We start from the raw sequence: 12150 nt of genomic DNA on the forward strand, positions 1-12150 counted from the left end.
TTTGATGATTAGCGCAGTTTGAAAAACTTGCCATCACTGACTGCAGAAGAGCCTCTACAGCAGGGGTCTCAAACTCGCGGCCCTCCAGCTGTTGCAAAACTACGATTCTTATTCGCTTTGGCTGTCCAGGCATGATGGGAATTGTAGTTTTGCAACAGCTGGTGGGCCGCGAGTTTGAGACCCCTGCTCTACAGCCTCACCCGTATGCATAATTATATCGCTGCAGTGTTGTACATCATTTACCCGGATTGATGACACTGAATCCAACAAATACACTTTTGTTGTTTTTAAACTGTATAAACAGCGCGCCACTTTCTATATGCCTCACGCCCATATCCTATCCTCAGCATGTTAAAACAATTATAAAGTGACAGTTCCTCAGAAGCTGCATAAATATAATGGCAATGTGGCAACATTTCTGTATGTGACACAATCCGGACTGCTCTACTCACTTACTAATATAGTACATGGCTATTTCTGAAATTTATGTAAAAATCCTTTTACAGGGAATGTCATCACTCAGACCTGACCATTCAACATGGTGCATGTAGCTTATCCGTCCATGTTGCAGAAAATGTGTAAACTTACTATGACCAAGTGTCAAAGAGGAGTTGTGGCTCTCCAGCCGTGCCGCACTCTGTCACACCTCGTCCTCTTCCTCCCTTTTGAATAATAATTTCATTTCGGCCTCCGTTCCTGCACCACTAATGACGCGCACATCCTGTGTCCTAAACTCATTAAGTGCCCTAGCGAGGAAGAACAGTGCATGCACATTGACAAAAGTAAGCTTCATTGCTCAGCATGCACGTGCTGCTCTTCCTCGCTATGGTGCTTGAATGAGTTTTGGGTGCAGGATATGCTTGTCATCAGCAGCGCTGGAACTAAAGGCCAATATGAAATAATTTTTTAAAAGGAGGAGGAAGGCGGAACCAAGAAGAAGGCGTGACAGAGCGTGGCACGGTCGGAGAGCTGCAACTCCTCTTGGACACTTGATCACACTGTGATTGCACATTTTCTGCTACATGGACGGAAAAGCTACAGGTACCATGTTGAATAGGGTGCTGTGACCTATATAACACTGTCAGCAACTCTATGTTCAACAAATGTCGTTTTGCGGCTGTCTTTTTGGACAGCTGTCATTTTGATGTCAAGAGACAACAGTAATTATCAAGAGACGCTGTCTATTTTTTTTTTTTATCAAAATACCGGCCATGCTAACAGACAGCGGCAAAACAAACATTGTGTGAACATAGCCTAAAAATCTAAAAGCTGACCATACACTTCATTTATCTGTTGGCTGAATGCTCATACAGATGACAGCTACAGATGTGTCCAGCCTAACATTTTCTTTAGTTAAAAGTTATACTGTATGTCAGGTTAAATATTTTTACAAATATATTCATTTCACAAACTTGCCTCCTTCTCCTCATATAAGCCATCAAAATGGTCATTAAGCCCTGATTTGCTAGATTGGCATTTTTTTGGCCATGCATCAGCCCGTCTAAATTATTTCTTAGACTTGGTCTCAAATCATGCACATTTGCATTCCAAAGAACTGCTGCAGCACAAGCAAAGTTTTGAAGATGGAAAACAGAAGCTCGGAGATTCAAGCAAAGAAAATGGATAGAGTCATAAGGCTGTGTGGAAAACATTGATACAGCCATACTGGGTTCACACACACAGTATATTTCAGGCAGTATTTGGTCCTCATGTCAAGTCCGCATAGCAACCAAAACCAGGAGTGGATTGAAAACACAGAAAGGCTCTGTTCATACAATGTTGTAATTGAGTGGATGGCCGCCATATGACAGTAAATAAGGGCCATTATTTCAATATAACAGCCGTTGTTCTAAAATAACAGCAAATATTTGCCATTAAATGGCGGCCATCCACTCAATTTCTACATTGTGTGAACAGATCCTTTCTGTGTTTTCAATCCACTCCTGGTTTTGGTTGCTATGCGGACTTGACATGAGGACCAAATACTGCCTGAAATATACTGTGTGTGAACCCAGCCATAGGCTGTATCCATGTTTTCCTGGACTCCCTAGTTGTGCATCCAACTTCTTTAGTCATTGGTAATCAAACGCAGAGTGTTCAGCTTTGGAAGAACCCGAGCATGATCAAGATTAGAGTTGATCGAACCTTGTGAAATCCTAGGTTCGAACGAACTCGAACATTCACAAACCTGCCGCATTTGATTGCTGATGCCTTCCCGATCCGTGGGGAAGGAGGAGACTGCCTGAGCACCGCCTGGAATTCTGGGATTTAGCCTAGGTAATAGGTTCGTGAATGTTTGAACCTAGGATTTCCCGAGGTTCGATCGACTCTTATCAAGATTCCCTCATCTATTCTCAACTACTCTTTAGATGTTCCTCCCTAAAATTATGTTGTATAACAAAATAGTTTGGTGTTCTTTTAGAGTGCTATTACATGGAATGATTATTAACCAATCAGGAAAATATTGCCCTGGGTGTTAGGCCAAGCTTTTAACTAACGAACCAGCAAATGCTTTTTTGTTGGCCACACAATTACCTGTATAATAGAGTATTATATATGGTTGATAAATGATGAAAGCCAAGGGCCACACGAATGATCCAGTGATCCATGGTAACCGCAGAATAGTGGAGTTGTGTGATAGACTCCTTAACCAAGCACCAATTTACGAGATTGGCACTCAATTAGAGCACGCATTGGCCTGCCTAAAAATGCCCTAAACATCACAGATTTGACCTTCCAGATATAAATATACATATATTATAATTAATGAAAAATTTTGATTGTACACACTACACAGGTTCTTTGACTTGGTTGTTAGTACTATTGGCTATAGTAATGCCAGACCAAGTTTTTTTGGAGTCAGGTTATGTTTCCCCTATGAAATAGGCGCAGAGACTTCAAGCGAATTCTGCCATGCGGCCTCTGCTTGAAGTTCCGCCCATCCCATAGACTCAATGATATTTGCTGACAAACTCCTCCGCCCGCTCAAATAATTGACATGTCAATTCTTTGGACGGACAGTGGAATTCGGCAGAATTCTCTTGAAGTCTCCGCTCCTATTCTGCAGTGGGAACATACCCTAATTTTTTTAAGTAAACCTAGCTGGCAGCACAAGGTTATTATTTTAAGCTAACCTGTCACCAAGACAATGCTATGAATCTATCAGCATCATGTTATACAGCAGGAAGAACTAAGCAGATTGATATATATCTTTTTGGCAAAAGATTCAGTATAAATAATTTAATGATTGACATCCCTGATCGGTCAGGGTTGAGGAGTTTAGTAAACAGTGTCACTCAATGGACTGGACTCTTTTACATGGAAAGATCAGAGATTTGATCAATAAATTACAAGTTAGGCTATGTTCACACTTAGTAAGAGACCGGCCGTACCATGACCCGTCCAGGTCATGGAACGGCCGGTCTCTGAAAAGATATCTCGGCCGGATGATCTTATGGGCCGCAGAGTTCTGATGCGGGCGCATCAGTGTGCGCCCGCATCAGAACTCCCCACAGCACACTATAGAGCGTGCGTCCGGAGCCGCTCGCTCTATTGTGTGAACTGACCGGGTTTTCTGTATTTTCTGTATTCAGTGAATAGCTGCCGCAGAAAACTGATGTCAGCGGGCCGTGATTTCCGCGGCACTTACGTAGTGTGAACATAGCCTTATTCTGAATCCTTTTCCATAAAGCTATATATCAATCTGCTCAGCTCCTTCTGCTCTACAACATGATCCCAATAGCTCAGGTAGCATTTTTATGGTGAAAGGTTTCTTTTAATAAATGGACATTAAGGGTAGCTTCACACGTACCGACTTGCAGCGTTAATAACGCTGCGAGTCGGCCAGGTCCTGGCAGATCACTTTCACTACATACACGCAGCAGTCTGAACGACCACTGCGTGTATGTAATTCTGCCAGCCGCTTAACCCCTTCAGTTGCCGCCCGGCTCCCACTCTGTATACATTACCTGTCCTCGCTGCATGGGGTCCCGGCATACTGCTCTCCCGCCCGGCCAATCAGTGGCTGCAGCAGGGCAACACACTGATTGGCCAAGCGGGGGAGCAGTACGTCGGGACCCCGTGCAGCGAGGACAGGTAATGTATACAGAGCGGGAGCCGGGCGGCAACAGAAGGGGTTAAGCGGCCGGCAGAATTACATACACGCAGTGGTCGTTCAGACTGCTGCGTGTATGTAGTGAAAGTGATCTGCCAGGACCTAGCCGACTCGGAGCGTTATTAAAGCTGCGAGTCGGTACGTGTGAAGCTACCCTTATGCATCACAAAAGGATTGTCATAAATAATAATACATACTCAGGCTGTGTTTACACTGTGTTTTTGCAGTTCGTTTAACGTATCTGTTTTTATATGGTCACTTTTAATATACTGTACACAAAAATGTGGTCAACCACGTTTTTGTGTATGCTAAAAAAAAAAGTAAAAAAAATGCAGCTGTTTTGATCCCTTTTTTTTATAATGCAAGTCAATAGAAAAACAGATCCAAACCAATTGCACACAATTGCATCCGTTTTTTTTTTTTAAATACAATGTATACGTTACACAGACTGCAAAAACGTGGTGTGAACCCAGCCTAAATGCTTGGATAAAAGTAAGCGTACATACAGTATGTATAGCTAACTGTAGTCATTCTCTGTGGTAAAGGATTGTAAAAACTAGAAATAAACATCATTGGCAATATAATTATTTTTTGGCTAAGAAGAACTACTAATAGGGTGCTCCCATAAACACTCTCTTGTCAGGCTCTTTAAAATTTCATTATGAAATCATGAAGGCGTGTTTTAATTGGCTGAATGGGGGAATTAGTATGCGTGCACACCTCTGGAAGAGAATTCACCGAGCACAATGGAGGAGACACGCAGACCACACAGGGCATCAGCTAAATAACACACAGCGTGCAATAATTCCTCTAGTCAAACAGAAATGCACTGTGCTATATATTTGGAAGCCGGTGTGTAAGAACTGTACTTTTTCTAATGTTTTAGCTCATTTAGCTTTGATGCCGCAGCACTGAAAAAAAAATGGCGGAAAACTTCACTACCTCCCGCAAATGCTGGGTACTCAAGGGTAAATCCAGTAGGTGTGTAGTGGCTAGAAAAAAAAAGTGCCAATAAATTAAAATGTCCTTGGTAACAGTTCTGCGAGTCCTCGCTCATTAGTAATAAGCTAGCATCTTGTACAGTAGCTTGTGGAGAACAACTTTGACTGCTCTAGGGGTGAAGCTGGCACCATTACCATCGCTAACATAGAGACCGATGAAGTGCTCGGTGTCAGCCGGAATACAAATAAGATGCTTCACAATCTAAGTGGTTTTCTTGTGGTTTTCCCACAGACGTGAGATTTTTACTTGTTCCTGCAACTAAGGACTATAAGTACATTATATAACTCACTAAAGGGAACAGCCACATGTTTTTGCAATCAACAGCCAGGGTGGATAATAGAGGCGCGATTAAGATTTCACTACTCATGCTCCAAAAAAAAAAAACTAACCAAAAAAAAAAAAAGTAAGTATATAGTTCGAGTAACAAACCACATTTAAATCAAAGGGGAGACTTGGGTGTTTAAATAAGTGCCCCCTGCTTGGCAGAGCAGAGGGTGCCTAGTCAATGTTACTTTTTTTTTATTTTTTTTATCTAATTTCATCCCTTGAAGGGATGCTTAAACAAAATATCTGAAAATTAGAACAAAAAGATGTTATAAGTTTCTGCGGCTGGCAGGAGATATATAAGTTATTTGGCCACCTTTGACCGAGCACCCCGATGCTCAATTGAGCCCTATGCCCAAGCCTGAGTATGCTTGTTCAACACTAATAAACGGATTTTTATGTTTAAACGGATGAAAAAACAGATGCATTTGTCTGCATCCATTTTGATCTGTTTTTCCATTGACATTAATTATAAAAAAAAAAGGGGGGGGGGTCAAAAAAGCATCCTTTTTTTTAGTGTACACAAAATTGTGTTAGACTAAGTTTTTGTGTATGTCAAAAAAACTGATGTGTTTTGATTAGAGATGAGCTAACCGGGTTCGGGTTCGAGTCCATCCGAACCCAAACGTTCGGTATTTGATTAGCTGGGGCTGCTGAAGTTGGATAAAGCTCTAAGGTTGTCTGGAAAACATGGATACAGCCAATGACTATATCCATGTTTTCCACATAGCCTTAGGGCTTTATCCAACTTCAGCAGCCACCGCTAATCAAATGTCGATCGTTCGGGTTCGGATGGACTCGAACCCGAACCCGGTTCGCTCATAGTTTTGATCCATTTTTTTTATAATGGAAGTCAATGGAAAAAAGGACCAAAATGGATGTACAAAAATGCATCCGTTTTTCCATCCGTTTTTTGCCAAAATCGATTAAAACAAATTTAGTGTAAACCCAGCCTATTTTAGATAATTTATATATATAATTTCCTCTTGGATTGTGTACAAATTCCAGAATAATATAACATGCATCTTTTATGGAAATTAACAAAGAGATCTAGATGGCTTACGCAAGAACAAATCGTTAGAGGTCAACCATCATGTGTATTGAAATGAAGGCATAAGGTGCCAAGCATATGCAGTATACCAGGAAGAATATGCAGAACTACTAAATCAGACCAGAGTGCATACTATAATGACTTAATGTTTTTTTTGGATGTACAATATATAAACACTTACATAGTGCTCGTCTTTAATATACTATAAAACACATTGTTCTAGGGAACCTGACCACAGTGACTTCTCTACTAGAAAATGTGATAAATGGCCCATGTCCAGGAAATGTACATGCTGTTCACTCAGCAGTACTCTGACATAAATTAAGATATATGAATATAGTAACATAGTTACAACCATTGCAGATAGAAAAGACACACCAGTCTGGAGTACACCCAGTAAATGCGCTCTAAAAACAAGATCCATTAAAAATGCACAATGCCGCACTTATCATTTTTTATAAATCTTGTATATCCTTGGGCAAAATATTAGCAAATTAAATATCTCGGCATATCCTAGCATAACTTTCAGATGCATGTACTATAGTTAATAAAATTAAAGCTTAAAGCGACTCTGTACCCACAATCTGATTCCTCCCCCCCCCCCCAACTGCTTGTACCTTCAGATAGCTGATTTTAATCCAAGATCTGTCCTGGGGTCCGTTCGGCAGGTGATGCAGTTATTGTCCTAAAAAACAACTTTTAAACGTGCAGCCCTGTGTCAAATTTATGTGGCCTAGAGTGTGTGTGCCCTAGGATTACGACGCCCCTCCATCCCTCCTCCCCATTAGAAATGCCCCCAGGCAGGATTTTTCCTATTTCTCACCTGTCTGAACATTGCACAGGTGCCTTAACGATCCAACACATGTGCTGTGTTCAGACAAGAGATGAATCGGAGAAATTGTTCCAGGGGAGTTCCTAATGATGTAGGGGGAAGAGGCGGTGCAGGCCTATGGCACAGACACTCTAGGTCACACCAATTAGATACAGGGCTGCAATTTTAAAAGTTGCTTTTCACCTGCCGAATGGACCCAAGGACAGATCTTGGATGAAAAGCAGCTATCTGCTTGTGGGGGTCAGATTATGGGAATGAGTCTCTTTAAATGGGCACTGTCATAAAAAAAAAACTTTGATATGTCTAAGAGACATATCAACAATTTTGGAGAATGAGCCAGGACAAGTCCATCTAGTCTGCCCTTGTTTTAGTTACTTTCTAGGCCATCTTAGGCTAGATATATGTTTATCCCAGGCAGGTTTAGATTCATTTATGATAGACTTACCTACCACATCTGCTGGAAGTTTATTCCAAGCATCTACTACTCTTTCAGTAAAGTAATATTTTTCTGTTGTTTCTGACCTTTCTCCCAATTAACCTCAGATTCTGCCCCCTTGTTCTTGTGGGTTTTTTTTTAATTAAAAACACTTCCCATCTAAAATTCCTTTAGTCCTTTAAAATATTTAAAGGTTTCCATCATGTTTCCCCTTTCCTCCTCCACACTATACAGATTTAGATTCTTAAGTCTTTCCTTTTAATGCTTAAAACCATCCACCATTTTTGTAGCCCATCTTTGGGCCCCTTCTATTTTATCAATATCTTTCTGTAGGTGAGATCTCCAGAATTGGACACAGTATTCCAGATGTGTTGTCACTAGAGCTCTATACAGCGGGATCACAATCTCCCTCTTCCTACTGGTTATACCTCTAGCTATACAGCCCAGCATACAATTAGCTTTCCCTACCACCTAGTTGCACTGGTGACTCATTTTAAGTCTGTCAGAAATAACTACCCTTAAATCCTTCTCTTCTGAAATCTTTGCTAATATGATACTTTTGTGAAGGCTTAACTTATGCTTGATTTGAAATTTGTAATTTACTTACTTGTAATTTACTATTTAAAAATCTCCAGTCTTCCAGTACTTATCAGCTGCTTTATGTTCTACAGGAAGTGGTGTATTCTGTCTTGTCTGACATAATGCCCTCTGCTGCCACCTTTGTCCATAGGAGGAACTGTCCAGATCAGTAGTAAGTCCCCATAGAAAACCTCTCCTGCTCTGGACAGTTCCTGTCATGGACAGAGGTGGTAGCAGAGAGCACCATGTCAGATCATAAAGAATACACCACTTCCTGCAGGACATACAGCAGTTGATAAGTACTGGAAGACGGGAGATTTTTAAATTTAGGTAAATTACAAATCTCTGGCCTCAGGGGATTTTAACGGAAAAAAACATTTTGTTAAAAAAAATCCTAATGTTATTAAGAGATTATAGATGAAAGGGTGTTACGCAGTTCTATCTTTACACCAGATCTACCATAGGACTTTTCTCATAAGCAATAAGCAATAAGAAAAGTAAAGAATGAATGGCCAGATTCCTGAGCAGACTGTGCTGAACGGCAAGAATATTTAGCACATTAGGTCAGGTACATTTATTCAGTGCAATACAGTGGGCTTGGCAGAGAGACAGGAGTGGATAGAGTGACATGGGTCCTGCACTGTGGGGAGGAATTGTAAAGCATACAGCTGACAGTATCAAAAAGGAAAGACTTCAATAGTTATTTATGAAAGTTAAAGGAGACAAGTAGTGGCATTGCCATAGCAACTGATCAGAAAAATCTTTGAATTTTGATTGGTTCCTATGTATACCAATGCTTTGTGTACAAAGTGTGCTAATTGTGCTGTCAAAACAACATTATATTGTGCTCAGAAGATGGACATATGATATTTCAGATACATCACAAAGTGATTAGCATGGTATCACTGAAAACATATTGCAAAAGGGCATCTAAATGAATTGACAGTCTTGAATACAAATCTCCTACTGTTTTTTGTCTACAACTCCTAATTAGTCCTATGTGTCTCCATGGTAACAGACTACAAACAAATGCTGTGTTGTATGATCCTTCAATCAATCTACTAGTGGATATGTTTGTAAGAAGTGTAGGACAGATAAAAGGGAGAGTTACTGCAGGATCAGACTACACAGGGTTATTTGTAGTCTGTTACCAAGGAGACGGAGAGCTCAACATAGACCCTGTCCCTGCTCATCGCATCAATGTCTACTTACTAATTTTGCAGCTAATAAAACAAATATTCTAGTGTTATCAATGGAGAAACTATTGCTATTTACAAAGAGTACCTGAAGGAGAAGGCTGTCCTTTTACTACACCATTTTTAGTTTTTTCTTCAAAGTTCATAACTTCCTTATAGATGAGCTCTGCAAAAAAACAATGTTTACAGGTATTAATCCTTTAATTAATTTCACTTTAAAGTTTTCTATATTTTCACTTCATTACATAAACTACTTTTCCTTCTGCTTTACTGTATGCACTGAATACAACAGAATCTGTGAGTTGTTCTGCTTCATTAAAAAAAAAAATTACCTTAGAAAGAAATCTACAGGATTTTGTGAAGAATGGGGATTTGCTATTATACACATATATACAAAAATTCTTATGCACACATATACATGCACATACATAAAAAAAACTTCACACACACAGTACATATATTCACACACATATCCCCACTGTGAGATATACATACATTCCCATACACACACTGTGACAGGTATACAAACATACAGAAATATACATACACACATTTCATACACACATGCATATGGTTTACACACAAGGTGACAGACTGCGACATGTATACTTACCTTCTATGCTGCAATTGTCACACAGAGTGGCCTGGTCGCAACAGCTGCTACCAGTACTGGAACTGTAAAAAAAAGACCCCCTATGCCCCCTCTCTTTTCTCTCTTAAAGGGAAACTATCAGCAGGTTAGATGAATCTGAGACACTGAGAATAAAGGTCTGTCTCTTACCTTCATCCTGTGCACAATTTCCGTGTATTTAGTATTTATATACACAGGCTAATCCGGTACTATGGAGCACTCAGGACTACTGCCCCCAGAGCACTGATTCACCCTTGGCCGGCTCGCCCCTCCTAATGAATGTCAAAAGAGCAGACCGAATCTGTGCTCTGGGGGTGGTAGCCCCCTCCTCCCCCCTATATTAGCCTGTGGATATAATTACAAACTACACAGAAACAGGGCTGAGGATGAAGTATAAAGACTTACCTTCACCCATAGGACCCCTTGCACAAAAGGGACATATCAGCAGGTTAGATTTGTCAAACCTGCTGATAGTTTCCCTTTAAGTTCCACATACACCTTCAAAAGCTGACTGACTGGCAGCTTATCTCTCCTGAAACAAAGAGGTCAGGTTCCTATCACCACCAACATCATTTATTGGGAGAGCCCCATACACCTTAGAGTGATGGCTGGTATGGCTAACTAAAGCCTAATTTGTATGGGACCTTGACTCCACTGCTGCAATGTACAATTCATACATTTTAACCACCTTTGTGTACAATCTTTAATATATCTATGGATACATGTACATATGATATCAGTATCATAAGTATCATAAGAATCAGCATGTCAACTGCTCAACTATACACTGCTCAACTATACATAGTGCTGCCACACAGTTAGCAGAGCTGTTCTCTGGGGACTATATAGAAATACACAGAGCCCCTGCAGAGCTTTTGTGTGTGCAGCTCCATGGGGTTTTCATGTGGTCATGAATTACAATGCCTGGTTTCCTTATAATCCGCCATAATACTGCATCTAATAGAACCTGCTATTGTTTTTGATAGAATCACATGGACAGTAGGGGCCCTACATCTCTCAAAGGTGGTATCAAGCTGATAAATAGCCATGGACATAAAGACTTGCTTAATCTTCTTAAAGTGACTATGTCAGTAGGTTTGTGCTGGCCTAAAAACTAGTGACAAAGAAGCTGAACAGAATGATGTTTCACTTACATTGTTCTGTGCAGCTGATTTGGAGATATAGCCCTGAAAAACATGGAAATAAGTAGTCCTGCATTATGTGCATGAGCCCAGTAGTCCTGGATATTCATGAGCACCATCAAACGCCGCCCACTGGCTGCTGATTGGCAGTTATCTATTTAAGCTGTGTATTGGTAAACTGTCAATTAGCAGCTGGGGGCGGGGGAAGTGTTTCGGCAGGAATCCCATTCTCCTGCATATTAGGAGAACAGAATTATGTAAGTAATACACTGATCTGTTCTCTTTAACTGTCTACTTTTAGAGCAGATACAAACCAGATACAAACTAGTTCTGTCCAGTAGCTACAACCTTCTTTCTTTCTACATACATTTTATTTTATTTTTTTCAGTTCATGGATCACATTCACACAATGTTTTCTGAGGCGAAACCTTAATATTATTGGCTTTTATTGGATGTTTTTTGATATTTTTTATTTTTATTTTAACACAATGTCCGCATATTGAGCTCAACAGTATCGTACCTTTCCATTCTTCAATCGTATGTTCCCTTTCATCCAGCTGCTTGTCATAAATCTGAGGAGGTGGCTATAAAATGTAAAAGAATATAAAAGGTAAATGACATTTACACATCTTAAAGCATTTCTTTATTATTAAATGACATCTATGACACATGACCCCTGTGGTTTCCATAATCATGCCATGCTACAAGATTATTGGGTGGGTCTAGTTAGACGGAAACTCTGGGCAATCCCCTTTAGGAAATACATTGATAAGTAGAACTTGTTTTTAGTGTAAGATCCAGTGACTGCACAAAGACAGCTTGTTCTTAACTATCCTGACAAAT

At 40.3% G+C, this 12150-nt stretch overlaps 1 protein-coding gene across 5 annotated transcripts in view; it reads right to left on the reverse strand.

The window, feature by feature from the left end:
* Positions 1–12150, reverse strand: part of MAPK10 (mitogen-activated protein kinase 10) — a 160507-nt gene that overhangs the window by 3363 nt on the left and 144994 nt on the right. For all 5 annotated transcript variants that reach the window (XM_069976725.1, XM_069976724.1, XM_069976726.1 and 2 more), the window contains 2 exons: positions 11828–11891; positions 9623–9700 (listed from right to left, as the gene is read on the reverse strand). In XM_069976725.1, the coding sequence (XP_069832826.1) occupies positions 9623–9700; positions 11828–11891 (142 nt within the window). The remainder of the gene's footprint in view (positions 1–9622; positions 9701–11827; positions 11892–12150) is intronic.

This window comes from Dendropsophus ebraccatus, chromosome 7 (assembly GCF_027789765.1).
Source record: "Dendropsophus ebraccatus isolate aDenEbr1 chromosome 7, aDenEbr1.pat, whole genome shotgun sequence".
In the NCBI taxonomy this organism is placed as follows: domain Eukaryota; kingdom Metazoa; phylum Chordata; class Amphibia; order Anura; family Hylidae; genus Dendropsophus; species Dendropsophus ebraccatus.